Source organism: Falco cherrug, chromosome 12 (genome assembly GCF_023634085.1).
Source record: "Falco cherrug isolate bFalChe1 chromosome 12, bFalChe1.pri, whole genome shotgun sequence".
Taxonomy (NCBI): Eukaryota; Metazoa; Chordata; class Aves; order Falconiformes; family Falconidae; genus Falco; species Falco cherrug.
Window position 1 is genome coordinate 23,159,481 of NC_073708.1, and position 24,986 is coordinate 23,184,466.

The window sequence follows — 24,986 nt, forward strand, 5'->3', positions numbered from 1 at the left end:
TTACGATGCCTGTTCTTGGGATGAATGACAATGAATCTCATTTTTGACAGTCTGCTGGTTTCACTAAACCTCTGAATTATACTATTGTCCATTGAAATCATTTTAATATTCACAGCAATTTTCCCTGTGCTGTTCTTGCAAAACCTCCAAACCACCTTCTCTGATCTTTATCCAAAAAGAAGATTAAAAAAAAAAATTGCAAATTCTTGTCAAGAAAATTGTAATAAAAAGGGAAATTTCATTGCTGCAATAAATGAAGAACAACAAAATTTTCTGGAGCACTTAAGGTAGTGCCTAGCCCATGTGATTTGACTTGTAAATTGGACAGAAATTCTAAGAATGCTTCTTTTTAAGGAGTTACACTGATTTAAATTATTACCAGACTCTCATGCTAGGAAAGCAAGCGACTTAAATCATTGACTTGAGCCTGAGGAATGTGTTGATGGTGCTCTGCAAGCTGCTGTGAGAGCTCTGCCAGCTCTCACTAATGCTAACTGACAGCATCTCCCCTTCTCCCTCTGTACTGACTGGGACAAGAAGCTGCCAATTATCCCCCAAGAGGATGGGAGGCTGATGGAGCCCATCCCTTCCATTGCATACACTCCTGCCAGAGTGTTGTGCAGGCCAGATCTCTCACCAAAGGCATTGCCCTGACCCCCTCCTGCCTCCCACATTGAGAGCTGACCCCTACACATGGCATCCGTTTTTAGCAGGTGCGGTGCCTTGGACACTGCTGCTCTCCAGTGCAGAGCAATAAGCCCATCTTAGTGGCTCTGACGGTGTACTAATGAGAGGAGGCCGGCTTAGCCGTTCTGGGTCGCAAAAATACACCGCAGGGGCCTGCTTAACTGCTTGTCTGTTGCCAGGCTTGAGAGCTGAGGCCCTGCGCAGCTTCCTGGCACGCTGCAGGCTGCGGCGTGCAGGAAGCATGGCCCATGTCAAGGTTGGCGATGCTGCAGCCTGCCCACCCTCTTGTATGGATTGACCTGCAGGAGAGTTTTCCCTGCCATTCATCCCTCCCCTAGGCACATGAGTGTACCAACCATATCTGTTGCTCCCCTGTGGGTAGGACAGGGGAGATACACTTCCAAGGGGGCTCAGCCCTTCCCTTCACCCTGCAAAGTGCTGCTGAGAGAGCCCCCACCCCTTTTGAAATGCACCTCCCCTGTGCTGTCCACAAGGGAGCAGAGGGCAGTGGGCTGCTGGATTCCCTGGGGAGAGACAGCTGCAGCACCCACAGGCACTGCCTCTGCAGGACACATCAAGGGGGACACAGCACTGCTGGCGCTCAGCATGGCCCCAGGAGCACCCTGAAAACTGCCTGACACAGGAGCACAGTGTGGGGTGCAGGGGAGTCTGCAGCAGGTTGTGCTGCCTCTGGTCTCACAGGGCTGGGAGTCAAAATATGGTTGTGCATGCTGGGCTCTGACCTTCCTGCATGGCCTCTTGTCCTGCAGTCTCGTGTCTTCTCATGCCCCTGTACGTGAGTTCCTGTGCGCCTTCCCTCTCCCTGTCGTGCTCTCACACCGCTTTCCCTCTGACTCTGTACTGGTCTCCGGTGCCTGCCAGCCTGTTTGCCTGGTGCATGAGTGCTCTGTGCACGCTTATGGCTTTATCCTTGAAGTTTGCTCTTTTTTATTTTAATACAGCGTTGGGTGGGTGGGTTTCGTCCTTGAATGGGGATGCAATTTGAACAGCTTCTACCTGGAATAATTCAACACCATGTTCACTGGAAAACAAAACCTGACTCTTTAACAAATGATGCTGGGATGTTTTGGTTGGAAATACACACCATCATGTTAAACCATTGCCATATCCATCGGGTTAACTCTGTATTCTCATGACTGCGTAGCACTTGAGTACACTTTCAGTTCTGTCTTGTTTGGGGAGTGCTGCCCTGTCAGTCAGGTAACGCCTCACTGGCGATCATTCGTGTAGCTATTGATTTGAGATTTAATAATTGATTAAAAGAAACAACCAGCAAGACTTTGGATTTAGACATATTAAAAAAAAAAGAAAAAAAAAAGGCAAAGCAAGTTATCCTTCCCCTGGCTGGTAAGGAGCTAATGAGCCCTGTTTTGTCACTGAGACGATGTGTAGTACACACACGATGTTGACAGTATTGTCTGATTTATCACGAAGTCTTAGCTCTGTTGTACATGCTAGCGTGGGAGCTTCTGTGTTCAGTCTATTTCTGCAAGCCTGTTGGTTTGGGAATGAATCATCAAAGAGAGCACTAGTGAAATTTGATTTGGGGAGAGTCAGCTTGGCAAGCGGAGCTGACACCTCTGCGGCCCACCGGGCTGTCAGCAGCTTTACTGTCTGCAGAGACACCATGGTGGCAGGAGCCAGGCCAGCAGAGCTGCGTCCCCGCCGACCTGCAGCGCCCATGGGGCCCATCGTGCCTGCGACTGTGTTGTGAGCTGGCACCGCTCAGGCTCCTGCCTGATTTCCACCTGCCGCCAGCGCTGCGGCTGTTCGCTGCTCCGCCAGCCCGGCGCACTGATGGAGGAGTGTAATGGGAGGGAGAGGCTCCTCGGGAGCCGGTCACTGTGAACCCAGCCAGTGCTCTGGGGCTGCCTTTCTGGTGGAGGAGTCTAGAGGAGAGCAGGGCTGCTGGGCGAGACACATTCAAGCAGTTTCCCTTTTTAACTACAGACTAAAATGAGCTTGCCCAGAGGAGACAAAGATTTACCGAGCACAGTTGTTTCTCTACCCTTGCTTAAATAGGCCCATAACACTAACCCTGAAGAAGGGGCCTCATTTCTCAGTGTCATTTTCCTGACGGGAATGCATATGGCAGGCAGCTTTAGAGCTTTATTGTAGCTGAGAGTTGCTTACAAATAAGTCTTGAATGAAATACCCAGCAAGGGATTGATATGAAGAGAAGCTGTGCAATGAAATAAGGAGGAATACATCTCCCGAAGTGCTGCCACAAAGGTGGGGAGGGTTCTGCCTGCCCAGCAAGGTGATCTGTTCAGGCCCTGACAATGTCATGCAGCTCTGGTGACTATTTTTTCTGAGCCAAGGTAGAACCTGAGTTACATTTTGAAAGGAATTATATTTTATTTAGCAGCGCACGTGTGCTAATTCAGAAAGAAACCCTTTTGCTGCTCCTGCCCAAAACCTGTGAGGTTTAGGGGATGGTTAGCTTTACTCTAGAGCTAATAAATTGAGCAGGTAATTCCATTTTGCAGAGCTTCAGTGGGCCCTGCACAGAGAGAGTGTGTGACTGGCATTTGTGCATGCTCTCTAATTAGAGGGATGTAATTTAAATGGAGGAATGTTTCATGTTAGTAATATGATTTCAAAAGGCTATGTTTGGAGGGAACGGATTGAGCTATCCCTTAATGAGTTCTTCTAATAAGATGCCAGTGGCTAAGGAAGGAGAGAAAAGTGCGTGTAATTTGGCAAAGCAGTGAACAGCTTTTGCACTTCATTTTATCTGTCCTGAGGCATAGACAGGCAAAAACGCTGAACCCCCCTCACATACCCCCACAATGCAACTGGGTGCTCTCTGCTGGTTCTGTGACCCTACTAGCTGTCTCCTCCTTGTTTCAGTGCGGCGTGTTGCTCCTCGATTCTCTATCCCTCCAAGCAACCACGAGGTGATGCCTGGAGGGAGCGTGAACCTCACATGCGTGGCAGTAGGTGCTCCGATGCCCTACGTGAAGTGGATGGCTGGTGTGGAGGAACTGACCAAAGAGGATGAGATGCCTGTCGGTAGGAATGTCCTGGAGCTGAATAACATCATGCAGTCTGCCAACTACACCTGCGTGGCCATCTCCTCCCTTGGCATGATTGAAGCCACAGCCCAGATCACTGTCAAAGGTAAGGAATTATTCCTCATGGTGCCCCTACTTTGGTTTCAGCGGTATAGCCCTTTGCCAGAGTGTTTTTGGGTGCAGCCAACTGACTGCAGTCTCCTCTCCTGTGACTTTTCCACCTTGCAAGGAAGGTTCCCAAACCCATAACTTCGTTTTTTTCTTGCTCACAGTATAGCGTTTGGTTTGGAGGTTATTTCCTCTGCGTGTGGCATGATGGGCAACAGGCTTGTGGAAGGCTAGCTCCCTGTTATGCTGTGAGGGAACCTCATTGAGTCTGTGCTCATCCCAGCAATTTCTGGCTTGTTCAGTGCATCAACAGGATCAGCTCCACACAGCAGCAGGCTGTCCCAGGGCAGGGGTCTGTGGATGTCTGCACTCAGAGAGCTGTTTGCACAGACATGTCCTCTTGCAGTAAGAGCAGGACAAGAAGGTTAATCCTAGCAATGTGAGGTGTCTGTGGGCCTCACCAGAATGAGCATCCTCCCCCCATGCAGGGGGGACATATACGCGTTTTAAAATTGTTGCATATTCCTCTGTCAATTTTGGTTTTTCCCTTACTGCTCTGCCTCTTTCCCTTTCTCTTTCTTTTGTTGCTGCCCCTAAGGCATGCTTTTTGCTGCCGTTTCACAGGTAGCTTTGCCCCAGAGAGGACGTTATTGCTGATTGCTGACCGCTGGGTACAGAGCAGCCGACCCACACAGCTCCCCAGTGGGAGGCTGAAGTACATGTCCTGCCTTTCCCATCTGGGGCCAAGCAGGTCTCCACTATCCCTTTCCTCCTCTCCTTGCAGTTGATTTGTAGCTCACGTTTCCACAGATAGGTTATCTTTTGAGTCTGTCTGTTCTTGCAGGCCCCCTCATGCACTTTGGTCACCTTCAGTGCAGAGTTCCTGCTTGAACAAATCACAGAATTGAGTGTTACCCCTCTATGACCTGGAGATTAACAGCAAATTCTCTTTTCCCTGGTGCTGTTCAGAGGATGCTTTTAACCTTAGCCATACACCACTCTGTTTACTCCCAGCACCTGCTAGTCAGTACCTTTTCCAGCCCCCATTTTCTTATAGAGCTCAGAGGTTGCCTTGGTTGTAGTACATACCCAAGAGTGTATAGAAGAAAGGGGCATGATGGGGAGGAGGTTTGGATGTGGAGGGAGGAGGCAGGAACTGCACCATTGCACTTATCGTTCCCAGTATTTACCTCTTTGTACCTGCGACAACTCTGCCTTGCTCGTTCTTGGGTGGACATGATACACCCACTGCTGCCCCAGGTCTGCAGAGGCCCCCAGGACAGGGAGCAGTCTGCTCCGCTCCTTCGGCCCTCTGCCTTCTTCCTTGTTTCTCTGTCTGCCTTTTCTGCACCTTCACTCTGGACATCTTTCTCTGTCCCTAACTCCTTTGCCCAGTGTTGCTTCTCCTGTGCTTGCTGGTAAGTAGACTGTTTACAGGGCAGATAGGAGAAGCAAGATGACGCAGAGCTGATTGCAGTAAGCACATTGAAGGTATCAGACCTGCCCTTTGCTCACATGCAGGCTGCACACCCAAGAGCTGGCAAGTCAGACTTGCAGCTCTCCAAAGGAAAGGGTGGATGAGTGTCATCTGTCCTTGAAAGCTTGAGGGAGGCTGCCAATTTCTTGGATGCTGTAGGAAATGTGTTGTTTCAGGCTGTAATATTGGGTGGGATGTGTTTGCCCTCCCCGAGCCCTCCATGGGTAGTGGTGTGGTGTCTAGTTGCGGGTTGCATGCCCCTCCCACCCATGCCAGTTCAGCCCTCACTGATTTTCTCAGTATTCACATTGCAGTAGCACTGCAAAATGGCATCCTCCCAGGCACATAGAGCAGGTATGCTCCTGGGCTGAAGAGCCTGCCCTCCTCAGCTGAACCATGTGGAAACTGGGAACCTGATAGCTTTGCCAAAGAACGAAGTACCTGAGGATCTCAATTTGGGCTGAACGTTTTTCCTAGTTCCTTGTCAAGCACAGCTGCATTACAAGTCACTAATGACTTTGAGTGGTTTGTAGGAGGTTTAAACTTACTGTAGACTTTAATTCAGTTATTGTCTTAAAGTACTTGTGTACTCTGAAAATCTCTCTCACACAGTCTTGTTTCTTTGGTAAAACGGCAAATCTGGAAATGTGTCCTTGCAGTAGTTGTATTCTCATTAAGACTTCAGAGGTGTCAGTGTCACAGAGTTCTTGTGTAACAGTTTATTGTCTGGTTGCAGTTTGACACACCACCCATGAAATACTGGATGTGGAAGTTGGTAGTTTCTCTGGCTGTATCCCTCCTGAGTGGACTTTAAGACCTATAAGGCATTCCCCCATCCACCCATCTTAACAGCACTGTCTGTGAACTCTCTGTAGCCTAAGATGTTGTCCTGTGGAAGCAGGAGCATAGCTCCAGATGACTTGTGGTGCTCCGATCACTTTACTGTATCCCTTTGTAAATCAGCTGTACAACTGCCTTCAGGGACCAGCCCAGCCCAGAAGACACCTTCCCACTGCCAGCTGAACCCCCATGATAGAAACATTCCTGCATCCCCTTTGAATAACCTTTATGTAGCCTGCTGCTGGTAACTGCGTCAAGCACGTCTAATAACATGATTGCTCTGTTTATCCTTCCATTAAGAACCACTTCAAGCAATATATGGTAATATAAAAATGCATGTTCTAGAGTATGAAATGATTTCTGCCTTTTAAAGAAAAATGTTAATGGGAGGTGGCAGCTCCATTTTTATCCCTGTGCACATAGCAGGGTTTGAGCTGACTGAATTATTTAAATCACACCTCTCTGCCTTCCAATTGCAGCACTGCCAAAACCTCCAACAGAGCCATTAGTGACTGAAACGACGGCTACCAGCGTGACCCTCACCTGGGATTCAGGCAACTCTGACCCCATTTCATATTACGTCATCCAGTACAAGCCTAAATCATTGGAGGGTCAGTTCCAGGAGGTGGATGGAGTGGCAACAACTCGCTATAGCATAGGTGGGCTCAGCCCCTTCTCGGAGTATGAGTTCCGAGTCATCGCAGTCAATAATATTGGCAGAGGTCCCCCCAGTGAGCTGGTCGAGGCCCGGACAGGAGAGCAAGCTCCTTCAAGTCCACCCCTCAAAGTCCAGGCACGGATGCTGAGCGCCAGCACCATGCTGGTCCAGTGGGAGCAGCCAGAGGAGCCAAACGGACAGATCCGAGGGTACCGCGTTTACTATACCACTGACCCGCATCTGCCTTTGAGCATGTGGCAGAAACACAACACTGATGACAGCCACCTCACCACTGTGGGGAGCCTCATCACAGGGACCACATACAGCATCCGCGTCCTGGCATTTACTTCAGTGGGTGACGGACCCCCTTCAGACATCATCCAGGTCAAAACACAGCAGGGAGGTACGTATGGAGTGAAGTGCCATGGCTGCATGTCCGCCCCAGTGGTGTGCAGCTCAGCTGTGTGTCTGATCTGCACCAACCATTGCAACCGCTCTTGGTGCCCAAATGGTTGCATGTCAGAGTGGCATCCCTGCCCACAGCCATCAGATTTAAGCTGTAAGCTTGTCCTGGTATCAAGGTCTGTGTAAGCAACACAGACCACGGGGTCTTTTTCTGGGGTACGGTGCTAAAAATGTGAAAGAAGGTCCTGGACATGGATGTTGTCCCCTGTGTAACTGTACTGGGCCTTTCTGGGGTCTGAGTACAGAAGGACCTGGCATGCAGTCAGGAGCTGGAAGTGAGCACAGTTCCCAGCGTCACCTACCTGGGTCCCAGAGGTGCTTGGTTGTTGCCTGGGTTGTCCCAAAAACACAGTACAGGGGAGAGGGAAGAAGGGAGGGTCCGGAAGGAATGAAAAAGGATCCTTGCAAGGCAAAACACAGACTGTACAAACCGTGCAACTTCTTTCCCAGCATCTGCCTCCTGGCACTAACCATGTGTTTGGTCCCCAGTTCCTGCCCAGCCAGCTGACTTCCAGGCAGAAGCAGAGTCTGATACACGCATCCTGTTGACGTGGCTGCCTGCCTCTCAGGAACGCATTACTAAATATGAGCTGCTCTACTGGGAAGGGGAGGATGGCACTCAGGTGAGGATCATGCCTCTATCAGCAGCATTTGGGGCTGGTTATCACAATTCAGCTGCTTGGGAAGGGTGTCTGCTTCAGCTGGGGCAGCACCAGGATTGTTTCTTCTGTGTGTTTCTTCTGTCTCTGGTGTGTGATAGGAGTATGACAATCTCTGTCTGGCTTCTGTGTAAGTGACCTCAGCAGCTTGTTGATGCCCAGCAAAGTAGCTAGTGACTGGTTTGGGACTGAAAAGGCTCTAGAATACCATGACACCATCCCTGAGGCATCCTTACTGCTGGTGCCTTTAAACAGTAGGGCTACTAGGTGGGTCTGAAATGGTCTCCAATATGTGTCTGCAGCTCCAGGACTGGTTGCACTTAAGTAGACTGAGGGTGGCCTATAGAGAGCCCTTGCACATTTACTGCCAGGGCCTAAAGGAAGTCCAGCTCTAAATATATCAAAAAGTAGTGCTGGCTTCAGGGCAGCACATTGAGAACTGTGCCATGGCAGCATCACAGTGTCCCATGGTCCTCTCTGCCTCCTGTATATATAGTGGCATGAGAGCTGCCAGAAATAAGTACTCTTCAGGTGAAGCAGCAGCAAAGCGAGGCCTTTACCAGCACTGTTTAGGTGCGTTAGACATCCTGACTGCTCCAGCACAAAGGCTTTACTCTGTCTCACAGGCAGACACTGTCTGTTGAGAGGAAACAAACACGTGTCCTGTGCCCCTCATCTGAACTGTATAGCTGGACTCAGCATTCCCACAAAGCTGTCAGGCAGTGAGTGCAGTCTGGCCACCAGGCCGTGTAGCCTGGCTGTCAGAGAGGTCTGCTTCCCTGCAGCGTCCTTGTGTTTCACCCAGGAACCTGCATGCCTTAGAGTCCTGCAGGACTGCCGCAGGTTTGGCAGCATGGCTGTGATTTTCTGTGGGGCCAGAATGGGTGAAGGGGCTGCTTATGCCCTTGGCACTGGGAGCTGAGCACTGACTTTTCTGTGTTCTCCAACTACACCAAATAACCTGTATTTCCTTTTATTTGCCAGCAAAAGTTGGAGTTTGACCCAACTTCCTCATATGCCGTGGAAGGTCTCAAACCAGACACTCTGTATAAGTTCCGCCTGGGTGCCCGCTCAGAGCTGGGGGTAGGAGTCTACACCCCCATGATCGAAGCCAGAACTGCTCAATCCAGTAAGTGTGTAACACTCTGCACTACTGAAGATAAAGCAAAAGCAGTTTCCATCACCTGGGCATGGAGTTGCTTGGTGCCACTGCCATTGTGGGTCTGCAGGGACACCTGGCATGCAGTTTGCTAAAAGGTTGTAATGGGGAAAATCACGTGGGGTTTTGGATCAGGGCTCTTTGGCAGAGGGGGTACACCCAAGTGGTAAGTTCTTTCCTCCTGTCCCTTTGATCATGCTGTCTTGCCCCAAGGGTAGATTCATAAAAACTGATGGAGGAGTGAAACAGGCTGGGAAATTGCTTTGGAGAGATTGATTTGAGTGGGTTTGTGCATCTCTATGAATTTACTCCCATGCAGACAAGCTGTCTGGACAGGCAGCATATGGGTGTTTGGCTCTAAATGTGACTGTCTCCAAACCATTGGATTTTCACCCCTTCACTCCCCATTCCAGCTGCCTTGCTTCCGCAGGAGTCCATCCTGGTCCATACACTTGATTGCAAGGTGAGGCATCCTTTGAGGCCAGATGTGCCTGTGGCTCTCAGGCAGCTGGAGGAGTCAGTTTGGGAAGGTGGCTGTTTGCCAGCGTTGTGTGAGCAAGTGAGGCTGCTGCTTCTGGGACTGCAGCACTAGGGAAAACCAGAACAAGCTGCAGCCGAGTTAATAGAGAGGCTAGATAATGAGGTGACCCAGGCAATATCACTTTCATCCTTGCACTGCCCCATGTGATCACAGAGCAGGAGTTCGCATTGCTCTGATTGGCAGCTCAAAGTGCTGTGCATAAGCAGATTAGGGCTATCAAAGGGCCCTGCGATAAGCTCGTTTTCACTAACGATTTTTGGGCTTGCCATTATGCAAAGAGCATTAAAAGGGGGGGGAAAAAGACATTTCCGTTAGCACCGTCTGTCTGGGATTTACTAGCTATATGGGGTGAGCAGCTGGCAAAGGCAGGCAGCCTTCCCTGCAGGGAGGGCACCAGCATGCACAGCAGCCGAGAGCCTGAGATGGCCATTAGAAAGGGAGCTCGGGCAGGGAAGAGCAGCTCTGCTCACTATTGGAACGACCTTCTCTTTGAGGAAGACTCAGCTTCATTAACATACCAGTTGCAGGGATTCCTCTACCTTGTTAAGTGAGCTAATAGTGCCTTTGTGCTGCACAACAGACAGGTATGAAAATGGACAAAGGTTCAGATCATGCAGTTATAAATATTTGAACATTGAGAACAAATTCCGAGTGTGAGGATTTGTATACCTATTTCAGATAGCTTTTGTATTGATAGGCAAAGGTTGAGGCAACTCTCCTGCCACTTAAATTTAATTCCATCAGTGGATGCTCTTATCCTTGAACAGACTTAATCAGAGACGGCTCCATGCATAAATGAGTCCTTCAGAGTCTCACAACAGTCCAAGTAAGAGAAACCTTTGCTTCATGGCTCTTCAAGACAAACATCTTCGCATGCCCTACTCCACGTGCTGTCTGCTCATAGGGGATCTCATACTGGTCTGTTTTTAAAGTTGTCACTTCACTGGCCAGTGGAGCAGTAGCTTACTGGTTCCGGCATCTGTTTAGTAAGAGAAATGTGCTAAGGTTGGAAGACATTTGACCAAAAGCCACAGGAATACCTCAGTTTGACCAATGAAATGCTCCTTATATCAAGGACCTAACAGTTTTATCCCCGAAGTGGCTGGATCTTGGTTTACAGACCCCTACTTGAGAAGATTTCTGATGGCACTCTACTCTGAGAAGAGTGCTTGGCAGTTACTACTGGGCAGTTCGGTGAGGATGACAAACCACTGGCTGAACAGTCCCAGGGCAGGGTAGTGGGGGTCTCAAAGTGAGCAGGTCTTTCAGAAAGCTCTGCTTTAGCCCAGCAGAAGTTGTGTGCACAATGCACAACTTCCAGGTAGAAATTCATTGGTCTGCACTTAGCAATACCTCACGTTAGATGGTTGGGTCGGTCCCCTGTGGCCTTAGAACTTAGAGAAAGAGTGTTGCTCCTAAATTCAAATTTGTCTCCTTCCTGCACTCCCATCTGGTTGCCCTGAGAAAGGCTGTTAGACCTTGGAGGCTGACATGTTCAGGTGGGACACAAATTGCAGGAGCAGTCAGACTCCTGCTTTCCAATGAGCCTGTCTTCAGGCTCTGTTCCTGGCCCTGATAAACCAGTCCAGGGTAAGGTAGGAGGTGCATCATCGCTAATGAGTCACTATTGGGCTGGAGAAGGATGTCTGTATTGCTGCTGCTGGGCTTTTCTTGTGGCATCTCTGCTCAGGAGTGGCAGGGATGCTTGTCCAGGAAGGCCAGAAGGATGCAGTGCCCCTTTGCACCTCTCCAGCAGCACAGCTCAGACCGCATCTCCTGAGAAGACAGCTGACTTGGGGCTGTCTTTCCTGCTAAGCTGCTTGCTTAGTTGCTGGGCACCCTGCAAAAAGTACAAGCACCGCTGCTTTGAGGGACTGAGGAACACAGGGGAATTTTCCAGGAGTCTGCAGTGCCTCAAGGCAAACAGTATGATGCAGGAGAGGAGCATCAGCTCTGTGCCCATCAGACCTCAGCATTAAAATGCTGCTCTCACTTGAAATACGAAGGTGGGTCTTAAGGCTGCCTTCTCCCTAGCTTAAGGACTAGGTGGGCTGGATGGGTGCACAGGGCTGCTGTGGGCTGGTGGGGGAGGCCAGTGTGAGTAGCCTGGAGGCAGCAGAGGTTTGCACAGTGTGCATGTGGGTGCATCTGTGTGTGTGGGTACATGCTGGCCACCCAGTCTGCTCCTGGCTGGCCCCCGGAGGGACAGTTCCACTCCTTGTGCATTTTAAGTTGATCCTGCTCATGTTACCAAGTTTTATTTTGCTTTCTTTAAGTGTTAATCTGAGTTTTTGCCTTGCATGTCATGTGTGTGACTCTTACCCAGTCAACAGCCAATGTCTGACCTGCCCACACTGCCAGCCAAAGCTGCTTTTGGAGAAGGAGCTCACTGCTGCATCCCGAGGGATGCTGTGAAGGCCCAAAGGCAGAACAAGTCTCTTATGTGAAGGGCCTCTCTGAGACAGTGGCAAAGGAAAGGCTTGCCAAGCTCCCTCCATGTGTGTCATCTGTCCCCTCTGAGGGATGCCACCAAGCACTGTGTCTACTGTATGCCCTCCCTGAATTCACTTTTGGTGGAGCTTTGGTGCTATAACTTCCTGCTGTCTTCCCTGCCACTTCTCTGCTGATTAACCAAAAGAGCGTGAGGATTCATTTTTCTACTCCTGCTCCCTTCCAATATATCAGATGACAGGGCCGATCCCGCTCTGCCTCCCACTCATCGGCAACTGTTTTCCTCCACGCATTGCTTTGACTTCTCTTTCCTCCAGTGTAGCCCCCATAGCAGCAGCCTGACTCTGCTCAGGCATCATCTCTTCCAGCTCCATCACTGCTCTCCCTCCATTTTTCCTGTCTCCAGGCTTCCCAGCCCAGGCGTCAGGGATGGGCCCAGATCCCAGACGTGGGCACTAACAGTTAACATGCAGCCTGTGACTGCCTCTGCAAGCAAGTGGGCCTTGTTCTCAGCGTGCAGAGGTCACCAGTGGTATTCAGAGGTCCTGCTTGTCCCCGGCTTTCCCAAATCTTCTCCCACTGCCAACCTGTGCCCAGCAAAGCCAAGGCACAATCGTTGGGTGCTTTAGTTATCTGATGTCCCTGCTGCCATCTGGAGTAACGTAGGTTGTGTTCACCTTTGTGCAGGCGGTGAGTAGGCAGGCTTGTCCCTGTTCCTTGGGAAGGCTGGCTCTGGTGCACCGATGGCTTCAACTGCATCATGGGGAAGCGCACCAGCCTTCTTTCAGGCATTTCTAGGGTTCTGGGTGCAGTGAAAAATAGAAGTGGCCTTTCACCTGCCGTGGCAAAGCAAGATGCCTTGTACTTCATTTTCGCTTGGCCAAACAGCTTCTTACCCTTAGAGCAACTGTGTGTGCTTTTTTTGTGTGATGGTGCCCTCTCTGCTTAGGGCTCTTGCCTTCTGCGCAAGCACCCAGGAATGCACCCATCTCCTTTATGCCTTCCCTGACTGGGTGGGCTCCCTTCCTCCTCCAGCCTTCCACCCTTGCCTTCTGTACAAGCACGCTGTCTGCCGCGTGCCTGGGTAGTGAGGCCAAATGAGAGAGCGCTGCTGCCGCCGTGAGAGGGCTCCCATGCTGCTGGGGCCCTGTTGCAACAGGACAGCAGTTCTGCAAGGCTGGAGAAGGGGGTTGAGCCAGCCAAGTGTCCTAGAGATGCTCTGCTTTGTCCAGGTCATTGTCTCCTTTCCCAGTCCCTCTCTTCCTCCCAAGATTTGTTTAGCTGCTCTTCCCCAGCAATGCTGTGTGGAGGGGGCTGCTCCTCATACTGATGAAAAGTATGGCCAGATCCCATTCCTCCCCGTGTGGCCAGTTAACATTGCTGGGGCTTAGAAGTTAACACAAACTGCTGGTGGTTTTTGCCTGGGAGGGAACAAGACCTGCCTACCTTCCCCTGCACGGCTCCATAGGCCAGGAAGCTACTGAGGCAGGTAACCAGTTTGGCAGGCATGAAGCAGTTGGTCTTAGGTACTAGGCACACGTGTGAAGCGGCACAACCATGTTATCTCTAGTTTCCACGTGGTGCCTGGCTCCCACCTGGGTCAGAGTGCTGCTCACAGCTGATGATCACAATTTCAAAGCCCACCTGGATGCACTCCAGCCAACCTCCATCACCTGCTTTCCCTACCCTCTTTTCTTTCCTCCACTTGTCTAGGAGCAGGTTTTCGCAAGCCTTTGTACAATCTGGTGTGTGAGCTTCCCTTCTGCCACTCTTGCCTTCTGTAGCTTCCTACCTCTTCTGGTTTCCATCTGCTTCAGATCTTCACTGAAAGCATCTTTCTTCTCCCTACCTTTCTCTCTTTCCCCCCAGCCATTTGTTCCTTCCTTCACTGCCATTTGTTGTGTTTGGTAAAGTAAGCGTCCAGAACTGCTTTGGGAAGATATGTTCTCTGATACAGAACAGCACTTCTGTCTCCACACTGTTCATCAAGTTTTCAAATACAAATTGCCCCTAGTGCCATCTTTGATGATCTGCAAGGAAGGCAGGAGGTTGACCAGGAGGCTGCTGGCTGAATGTGTATGTTCAGTGCTCAGTTGGCTGGGTAAAAGTTCCCTGTGCATTTTGGTTTGTCCTTCCACTCATTTCCCTTCATCTCCCCACTTCATTTATTTATCCCCAGCCCCCTCCGCCCCACCCCAAGAAGTTGAGTGTGTAAGCACCAGCTCCACTACCATCCGGGTAAGTTGGGTGCCACCGCCTGCCCAGAGCCGCAATGGGGTCATCACCCAGTACTCCATTGCCTACCAGGCAGTGGAAGGAGATGACAACACCAAGCATGTGGTGGATGGCATTGGACGGGAGCACTCCAGCTGGGAGATCAAGGACCTGGAGAAATGGACCGAGTACAAGGTGTGGGTAAGGGCTCACACCAATGTGGGTCCAGGACCGGAGAGCATCCCCGTGCACGTGCGCACTGACGAGGATGGTAGGTGTTACTGAACAGCTCCTTCAGCTACTGCCTTGAGGTAACCAGGACTCTCCTAGCCGAGTTGCTGGAAGGGGGAAAGGGAATGGGGATACTGGCCTGGGAGTGCTTTTCAAGCAGGACCAGAGGCTGTTGGGAGCAGCGCTTTGGTCAGCTGCTCCAGGGACTGGGTCTCCACAGTTGCCCTGGAGTGGAGTAGGGGAATTGCTCTGCTGGCCCTCGCTGTGATATATGATGGTTGCCTCCAGGCTGTGGGTCAGATGTCCTGGCATGGTCCCACAAGGGTCCTGCGTGTATTAGCAATGCTTCCTGCACGCATGAGGAGGCATTACGCTGCTTTGCCATTTTGGATTTCTAGTGTTCGGTGGTGGTGGTTTACATTTTACTGAAGGTAATGTGAGTTCTCACAGCCAAAGGCTTCTCTCACATTATGAGATCGGGACTTAAAAGTTTACTTGTTGACCTGAAATCCGGCAAACTAAAGAGGGGAAAAGAAATCCATTTGAAACTTGTAGATATTGCAGGAAAGCTGCTTCCTTGCTCAGCTTCCAGGCAAGCCACAGCTTATATAAATCTGTTCTTCTGCTCAAGAGTCAGAATCCCACATGTACAGAACACTTTACTGGATACGACAGCTTTAAAGAGAAATTGCTTTGTATTAGCAGGGCTGTCAGTTATGTCATCATGACTTAAGCCATTTCCTTTGAAAGTGCCAGAGCTCAGGGTGACAGTAGGAGCTTCCATGGCTTCATGCTGACCCCAGAAGCTGCAGATTTAATGGGAGAAGAAAGACATGCAGCATCCAGGCAAAGAAAGGACGATCTCTGCATTGCCCAGTCAGCATAGCAAATTGAAACCAGACTTGTTACAGTTTCCCTAAATGGGCTGCCACTGTCCCCCATGTCTCTGTGGCCCTGGGAAGTGGCATCTGGGAATGCTCTCTGACTGCATTCCTGGGCTTGCAAACACATCTGTGTGTGTCCTGCTGCCTGTATTGTTTGCTTCAGTTCTCATTCAGCAGAGTTGTAGCCCGGGGAAGCTGCTACCCCAGAAATGTCGCAACAAGCTCTCTCAGTTAGTTTTCAGGCACCATGGTTGGACGTTCCAGCTTAGCTGTCAGGAGCGATTTCATATCCCTCTGACATGCCGATGCTCAGTAGATACCCATGAGGAAATGAGAAATGCTAAACTGATGTGAAAATGAATTGTACTTCCCAATTTTGGGTTTCAGATGCAGCACATACTTCCCATAATGGGGTAGGATAGTGTTCCTTGAAACACTGTGGTCTGCTCATATTCACATCTTTTCATATCCCTGCAACATCCCTGTATCGCGCCCCGCCGAGGCCTCCCCCCTTCTCGTGCCAGCAGACCTCGACACACAGTTTCTGTCTGGTTCTCAGGGAGGATCTTGTTTTTTGCTTGGACTCCCAGCTGTGTGTGTGGGCAGGTGTCTTGCTAGGGCAGGAGAGCCCTGTGGCTTGTGCAAGGTCACTGCGCTAAGTGAATTGTGGATTACAGCGTAGGCTGCTCCAGCCAGAAGGTGGTAACTATTCAAGCACAGCCCCCTCCATTCCCATACCTTGAGGTGGCCTCATGGTGCTAAAATGCTCCATTCTTCTTTTCTCTATTTTATTTAATTATCTACAATTAAGAAGGACATCTGGGGAAAATAATGAATTGCCCTACAGCTTAAAAACTGTGCTTACCTGCTGGGTAGCTGTTTCATCCCATCTAGTTGGTTGAAATAGTAATACTCATTATGTCTGCTTGTCAGCTACCCATCCCAAATCTATCTAATACTTATTATTTGTTGCTGTGTTGAGAATTAGGGTATACGGGGTTCCAAACCCCTGGATTTTCCCAGGCAGTGGAGGGTGGAAAGGGTCCTGCAGTAGAGGTGCTAAGATGGAGCTCAGGTCCTTCATTCGGGTGCTGGGCACTTGGGTAGCAGCGGTATCCCCCGCAGGGCGTGCAGACCTCTTCCTCCCAGCTGCTTCAGCCAGAAGGAGCTTTCCGGGAGCAACCAAGAGGCTAATTTTTTAGCATTGACATTTTTGTCACAGTCAATGCAAGAGCAAAAAGTAATAAGGAGGTAATTTTTCCAAATGGTAAATAAGGGTATAAATACATTTTTAAACGGGCCTCACCTTGCAAGAAAATTGATATTTTCTGGGCAGTGTAATTTTTCATTTTATTATCAAAAAGCATTCAGCTAGCCATGCATGAAATACAGTCCCCAGAGCTGTCACAATCCCCACAGGCCCCTTTATCTGGCTGAGTTCAGTGACTGCTGTCTCTGAGCTCTGGGTTATTGTTTTAGGATGGTGCTTTTCCCCCTCATTAACCTCTTGCTGTCACAGGGGAAGAGCACGTGTGCACTCTGGCTGGTGGCAGGTACCAGGGCTCCCCGAAAGGCAGGCTTGGCTCCCAGTCACACTACCTGGGGCTGTTGGACTGCGTTTAAATGTATGCAGAGGGATCTGAGAGGAAGTGTTGTGACAGGCAGGATGCAAAGAAAGCTTCAAAACACCTGCCTCTGCTGCAGGGCACCCTGAGCTGCAGTTGGTTACATATTCTTCATATTCTGTTATGTTGTTGGATTATTCCTTGCTCCCCTACTGCTGGAGACTGAAGGGGGATAGAAGGACCTTGGGTCTGATCCAGCACAGTGGCTTTTATTAGGGGTGCTGCTGCGTATCACAGTCATGCTCTCTCCTACTTCGCATAGAAAACATGCTTGGATGCTGGGAAAGGGTCAGGGATATGGTTACGCTGGAAAACTGCAGTATTACGACCTCCTGGGCAAGCACGGGGCACTTGTGTCAGCAGGACCATCCTTGCAGTGAGCTGGAGGGGAGGTAGCAAAGGAGTGAGAGGTAGCTGACAGCGGTTGTGTGGTACCTGCTAACTGTCTGCCTTGTGTGTGTTGCAGTGCCCAGTGCCCCACCAAGAAAGGTGGAGGTAGAGTCCGTGAATTCGACGGCCATCCGGGTGAGCTGGAAGCTGCCCATCTCTAACAAGCAGCACGGGCAGATCCGCGGGTACCAGGTTACGTACGTGAAACTGGAAAACAACGAGCCCAGAGGACAGCCAGTGATCAAGGACGTCATGCTGTCGGAAGCACAGGTACAGTGTGGGGACTGTGGGCTGGCAGGCATGGCACCTTCCCTCTCTGCGGAGGGCCAGGCTGGATAGATCCAAGTATTCCTTGTACTTTTCCTGTGGCTACAGAGTGTGGGACTCAGCCCTGTCTGAGCAAGGCGAACAGTTTATCCCTAAACTGTGGCTTACAAATGGGTAAAAAGTTCAATCAGGAAAGGATTGCTGTAGGAAAGATGATGTATTGGACAATGCTCCTCTCTTACCCCTTCTCCAACACGTACCTCTCTCTGCCTGCCATGTCCTGTGCAGATGCCAGCTGGAGCAAGCTGTGTTTTGCCAGTCAGTTTATAAACTATTGGAGAGTTCTAAGTAAGCCTTGAGTCCGCTTATTTCATGCTACTGACTGTGTTCAGGGTGAAGCTCCTCTCTTGGCAGTCTACAGGGGTGCTGCCTGCTGGCGGGGCACAGGGGTGTCTCTGCACCGTTGGGTGGGCACAGCACACCAGGCTGGGCAGCCCTCCTCCAGCTCAACAAAGCCTCCCTTCCCTCCTGTTTTCGCAAGGCAGGGACTTGACCTTGCATTGCCTCTTGAAGTCAAACCACCAGTGAAGCCAACTGAGTCTGGGAATGGCTAGGGGGAAAGGAAAAAAAAGTGAGGTGCAAGCCCACACTGCCTGTAAGTGACTTTGCCCTCTGAAATCCCCGTACAACAATTTGCTCATATTTATACAATCTCCTGGATACCCACTGACTGAGAGCTGTGCTCCAGGCATGGATATGCCCTCTGCTCAGCCCAGCAATGAGTAATTGCCTCTTTCCCAGGGTCCAAGGAAAATTTTGGTGCCCTGTCTGATGAAATACAACTCTTCTTTGGAGCAAGGGTCCTTCGTCCTGGATGACCCATGCTGTTCTCAACAAAGATAATCGTATAAATGAAGTACAGGATCTGCTGCTGTTGGAAGCGACGAGTAATCGATTCAGAGCTGGCTTGGTTGAATGATGCCCAATATAAATACTGGAGAGCTGCAACGATTAATTGATCTGTCTTCTGAACGCAGCTGTGAATCATTTATGTGTTTGTCAGTGGGGAGTACAGTGCACAGAGGCAGCTTTACTCCCCATTCATATTCTGAAGGATAAAACACAGTAATAATGTGGAAGGGGAAAACTTTAAGAGAGAGGAAATGCTTTGAGGGTCCTTGCAGTGTTGTCTGGGGCAGGTCTCTGTTTATGTTTCATATGTTGCTTTATTTCAGTCATTAGAAAAGCTGCTTACTGCCCTTTCCTTATTCCAGGAGGGTATAATCTTCTGGGTTGTTTGAGCAATTGATGCTGTGTTGTTCAGCTGGAGTTTGGAGTTAATGGGTTGGTCCCAAGCATAGGTGGCTGAAGTTGGGAATGTTCTTGTTGGTGTTTTCAAATATTTTATGCTTGCCCAGCCAGTTTCATTTTCGCTCCTTACTCATACATTTCAGAGAGAAAAAACCCATGGTAATGTGCAGGAATGAGGATGCCAGAGCCAGAAACTTTCCAAGGAGTGATGGATTTTGCATTATTTTGAATGTGTGCATCAAGGAGGCAAGTTGCTTAAAGCTTCCTGGCCTGCCAGACCACTTACCAGTCTTTTGTATTTGCTGAATTCATGTGGGAAAGTTCTTGGTTGCTATGATTTTATTTGTTCGGGGGGGTTTGTGGTGTGTATGGTGCTGAACTCATCCACTGTAGTTTTTGGATGAAAGCAAAGGCCAGAAGATAGTTGCAGAGAAGTGACTACAGTGAAGGAGTCATATCACTCTTGTGATGACTCTGCAGGAAAGAAGTTTCACTGACTTGGCAGAAGAGATCTTTATTTCCCAAAGGAGTGAGAAGCCAGGCATGACCTGTGCTTGTGATGAAGTACATCTGCTCCAGAAGTTGAAGAACCTTGTAAGAGCTGCCATCTTTCAGTACAGCCGTGCTGTACAAGATGTACAAAGTTGTACTTTGCAAACAGCCAGATCAAACTTTAACAAGTAGTCTTGGAAGAGTTATTTTCCATGGAAGAAAACGAAAAGATTCACTGGAACACTTCTCCCTGAAGGTCACAGGATGAAGATGACCAGAATATAGCTACAGTTCAGTACTCATAAACATTCATGAAGATTTATACCAGTGCACAAGGAGGGAATTAAACTGATTGAAAATCTGGGGTTCAAGAAGAAATTCTCTGGAAATGTAGGCAGAGCTCCTCCTCCTGCCTCACCAGGCTGTCAGCTGATTTTGAGTAGGTATGTACCATGTAATCTGCTTCCTGCAGATGGTACGAAGACACTGGTATTAAAGCTGACTCGTGATTTTTCCTGATTGAAGATGAGAAAGAGAAGAGAGTAAACGAAGATGAAAGGAAAAAGGAAAGGGAACGGAGATGTTAGCTATGCAGATAATACAGATCCTGAGTTTTCAAAACCATTTGAGCAGAAAGGACTAAAACATCAGCAGAGAAGTAGTGGCCCTGGTGCTGGAGAGATCACATTTTATTTTACGGCCTCCTGCCTAGGGAGAGTAATCAGTTCTTAGGAAGGTCCTGCCATGGAGCTGAGGACTCTCCTCCCCTCTGTGGCTGTGCCTGTGACTGATTACCTCCATCAGGCTTCTCTGTGCCTTCCAGTCTGAGCTCTCACCTCCTACTGACAGACTGATGGACAAGCAAATGTGACCATGCCCTGTGGAGAAGCGCCCAGAGAGAGCATGTGTACTGCTGCAGAGCTGGGTCAGATACCCACGCCACCTCCTGCACAGGCACTGCCTATCATGGCTCAGCCAGGTCCCATGGTGGGTGGTGGCAGGAGATTCATTTCTGTGCCCTGGGTCTTGTGCACAACACATCTGAGCACAGAGAAAGCACCTTCGAAAGGAGCAGGGGCACCCGTGCGGGGTCTCAGCTGCACTCCATGACCCATACAAGTCCTCGCCAGCCCGCGGGAGCAGGGGGGACAGCAGGGCCGTGGGGCACAAGCATTAGGTTCTTCAGTGGAGGGGAGGGGTCCGCCTGCTTTCCTTGGTCTCCAATCCCTGGGCGGCTGCTGCGTGTCAGAAGGAGCAGTGGGCTTGATGCCCTCCATCCCTTCCCAGGTGCCAGGACTGTGTGCCCTGCACAGCTCAGCGCTGAGCCTGGAGCACTGGGCACAAAGGAGGCAGCAGGGCCAGGGGAGGACGGGCCTTCCCCCATGCAAGTGTGACTCTGGTTTGCTCCTTCCAAGACAGGCAGCTAGACCCTGCATGAATCTACCTGTTGATCCGTTGTGTCCTGCTGCCAGCCTGCTTGTCCTCGGCCCAGACTGGAACATCTTGAGGGGTGACTTTCTCCCCAGGCTGTAATGTGGCCTCGACAACTGCCTCGGCCCTCGACTGTGCAGTGTATCTGCCAGGGAGCCTGCTGCCTGCATTGCTCTGGGGATGCAGCGTGCACATCAGCCTCGCTGCTCACAGCCCTCTGCACATCCCGCCTGCCCGGAGAGCTTTGCAGCGCTTTTGCTGCTGGGAGCCAGCTGGGTACAGCTGGACGAGGAGGTCAGGCTTTATGGAAAAGAGACTCCTGACACCTCCTCCTACTCCTACTCCTACTCTGCAGGGTTGTGGCAGGGAAGAGGTGTGCTGCCCACAAAAAGGGCTGCAGGCTCACGGGAAGGTTGTGTGGTCTTCGCAGGCAGCGCTTCTCCATCCAGCATGCAGACTGAGCGCACGTCCCATCGGCTTGCTCCAGAAGAGCAGGAAGAAGTAACAGCAAGCACTTCAAGCTGTTGGATTGAGATCAAAGGAGGAAGGGGAAGCAGAGACTTCTGTTCTCCCTGGGCAGTGCCCACCCCAGGCGTAACACAGAGGAATTTACAGCCTCCTTCTTTTGCTGTGTGATAGTCAAGGATCTTTACTTGGAACAACTCCTCATGCATGTGTACTCATCTAGGTAGGAGTCTGGCATGGAGGTGAGATGTACTCTGCTTTGTACGTGGAACAAATCTGAAAGGCGTGATCCAAGAGGCACTTCAGTAATGGACAAAGGTGAGATTCGGGAGCCTTAGACTGCTGCATCCCACAAGCTGAGCACCCAAGATTACATCTGGAGTTCCGCTGTTTTGCCAAAGTCGCTGAAGCTGAGAGGAGAACAATCTCCAGGAGAACCACAGTACCAGCTTCCTGTAGCTGGGGCTGTTCAGGAGGGCATGAGTCTGTCTTTTGCAAGAGCCATGGTTAGGGAAAATGGACATTCCCTGGTGAGACATGACTACGCTGTGCGGTGTTGAAGTGTAAAATGAAATGTTAAGGGATTGCAGCTGCCATAAATACACTCTGTTAGCTTTAGCACTTCCCTGAGCCATCCTGCCTCATGCACACAGCCCTGTCTGAGTTCTTTTTATGACGGCTCCTGGGCTTTTCAGATCAATTTGTCTTACTGACCAACCTTAAACAGTTTAGAAGCAATTGAGCTAGTTTAAGGAAGGAAATGTTTTGATCTGCAGATGATATTTTCATAATGAAACTGAATTTATACGAGGGTATTTATGCAGGCCTGGCTTTTCACTGTTACTCCTCCAGCACAGATCTCAAGGCGTTTCTTTGCACTCTGATCTGATGCAAGATTAAAGTCCGCTGAAACATAAGAGCAAACAGTTTGAACATTAAATACTTGGTCTAAAATCCTAGTGGGTGATAAACTCCCTGCTGTGGTATGAGAGGCTGTGAGATGCAGGAGCCTCCTGAGCCCACGTCCGCTCTGCTGTTCGTTGCGGTGGAGTGTCACCTTCTGCTCCTGCAGCTCTGTGGAGGCATGTTGGGGTGTTACCATCCACGTGGCCCCCATACAGCAGGGACGTGGTGTCAGAGCAGAAGCGTACTTCTTGGAGAAAGAGCTACCAGGCCTTGTATCCTTCCCGTAGTAAGACTTTTGTTTCAGATCAGCAGGGAAGAGCGTGTGGTTGTTGGCCATGGTCTGGGCTGGCTGGCAGAGGTAGAATGTCAACAGCAATGACCTGGGGTGAGCTAAGCATGCGACACTGGAAATAACACCAACTTGTGTGTGGAAGGAGGGCCTTTAGTGACCATAATACTTAGTGAGGGCCTCGGCTTTATAGGAAGTCTTTAGGACAACTTGATCCTTTTGTTGAAATTATATTTTAAGATAGTTTAGGGGGATAGTTCTACTGCAGTCTCATGGCATCAAATAAAGTAACTATAATAAAATCTTCCAGGAACGTTTCTCCAATAGCTGTTTCTTTCTGAATTTAGAGAATAAAATGACAAATATTTTGAAGGTATACCATGTATTTTACTGCTGAGAAGAGTACTCTGCCACTGTGATAGGCTGCAGCCTGTGAAAGCCACCTCAAACAGCCTGACTACAAATGGCAACCTGAGGCTTTAATACCATTTAGTGCTTCTGCCACCCTTGCAGGTTCCCAGGCACTTCAGCAGCGTTAGCTGGACTTCCCGGTGTCCCGAGGAAGTCAGTGTCTGAGCGCCATTTCACAGCTGGCAGCTCAGACTCAGAAGCAAGGCTCACCAAGGCTCACACTGTGTGTCGGGGCAATAATACCTAAATTCCACTTTCATCTCTGTGCTTGAACCCATCGACCGGTGCTTCCTCCAGGCAGTTTTAGTAACCTGAGATGTAACGCATCACCCTGGCTGAGAGTTTGCTGTGATCTCTGCAAACCTGCCTTTGGTGCATCAACCACAAAGAGCAGTGCTACAGGCATGCGTGGCAGCAGCCAAGGTCTGCTAAGTCTCACCACCCCAATGCAGCTTTGATGCTTTAGAACCCCAAATCCAGCCAGAAACCTGCGTGTTCCCTCTTCAGAGCCCTAATTGAGCTGCCGTGGCTGGGAATCCACATGAGTATTTGCTGGGAAATGGTTTGTGTAGAAGTCTTACCTGCAGGGCTGCTCTTGCCAAATGAGTGTTTGCCATTTGGTGTTGTGTAAATTGAGAGTGAGAAGCTGTTTCCTCAGTACGTGCACCAGTTTTAGCCTCGCTGCAAGCCATGCTGCGCCGCTGGAGTGGAGCAGCTTAGTGTGAAGCTCTGTGTAACATCTCAGCCTGTCTTGCACTGTTTACAAGAGACAGCACTTCTTGGTTTCTGAGGTCCCCAGAGCATTTTCTTGAAAATGATAAAGGAAAGAGAGGCTCTGTAGAAGTTGCATTGGTGCTCCGTGGCAGAGTTCCCTCTGAGTTTTATGTGTTGAAGTCTTTGGTTCTCAGCCAAGAGATGGTGGCTAGAGGATCACTAGGACAGAAACTGATGATTAGGCCACAGAACTGTTGTGAGTGACTTGTGGGGCAGCAGTCAGCCCCAGAGCCTTGGTACAAGCTGTCCCTTCTTACTTCTGCTCATGGAAGAGGCAGAAAAGTGCAAACAAAGCCAGAAGGGGAAAGGACTGTAAAGTTAAGAATGATGACCTCTTCACCCATATGAGAAGGAAGTTCTTTGACCCTGTTTGTGTGAATGATCTTAGATCTACTGCGCAGGCTAGCGGCATGTAGAAAATTGCTCTATGCCATTTCTTCCCTTGGCACAGCCTATGCCAAGTGACCCGCTGTGTATAAGTGTTGTAATCCCCCCAACCCAGTCTTGCTAACCCCTGCTGTTGTCATTGTCATTCCCTTCCTACACGTTGCCCCTTAAAATTCTGTGTCTCCATTTTTCTCTCCTCCTTCCTTTCTCCCCCATCAGTGGAGAGCTGAGGACTCCGTCGACCATGTAAGTACCACTTGTGTGTATTCCAGGTTGGAAAAGAGGGGTTTGGTAAATCGATTTGTGAATTTTGTAGACACAGTGCTGTCAAAACATCCCTTTCACTCTCTTAATGAGGCTGGAGAGTTACATTGTGAAACCTTCCACAAGCAGCAAATCCAGAGAAAATTGGCATTTAGATTGCTACTAAATGCAGAAAAGCAATTGACATTTCCTATAATCTGTATTTCCAGCTTGTTGCAGTGCAGTTTTAGGCAAGCTCAAGTGATCGACTCAGAGGTGCATCCTACTTTCTGCAGTAGTTGGCCCACCAAGTTACATGGTAAAATTAGATATATAATCTTTAAGCCACATTGATCATAGTCATAAAAAATAACCTACACTCTCAACCGTGACCTTTGGCTGAAACACAGATAGTAATAAGAAAGCAATCACATTTAAACAGTTAAATCCAATTTTCCCACATAATTTTTAAATATAAACTCGGAGGAACAAAGTAGAAAATGACCTTTTTAGAATCAGCAATTCCATTACGTGCCCTACTGTGAGCTTCCCCAGCACGATGTATTTCTCCTGCTTTATACGG

The 24,986-nt window shown here is 49.7% G+C and overlaps 1 protein-coding gene across 7 annotated transcripts in view; it reads left to right on the plus strand.

The window, feature by feature from the left end:
* PTPRF (protein tyrosine phosphatase receptor type F) overlaps positions 1-24,986 on the plus strand; it is a 392,585-nt gene that overhangs the window by 312,327 nt on the left and 55,272 nt on the right. For 4 of the 7 annotated variants that reach the window (XM_055724616.1, XM_055724615.1, XM_055724618.1 and 1 more), the window contains 7 exons: positions 3,562-3,831; positions 6,630-7,211; positions 7,763-7,896; positions 8,917-9,061; positions 14,263-14,568; positions 17,504-17,697; positions 24,380-24,406. In XM_055724616.1, the coding sequence (XP_055580591.1) occupies positions 3,562-3,831; positions 6,630-7,211; positions 7,763-7,896; positions 8,917-9,061; positions 14,263-14,568; positions 17,504-17,697; positions 24,380-24,406 (1,658 nt within the window). The remainder of the gene's footprint in view (positions 1-3,561; positions 3,832-6,629; positions 7,212-7,762; positions 7,897-8,916; positions 9,062-14,262; positions 14,569-17,503; positions 17,698-24,379; positions 24,407-24,986) is intronic. The other 3 variants (XM_055724619.1, XM_055724620.1, XM_055724621.1) reach the window with 3 other exon arrangements.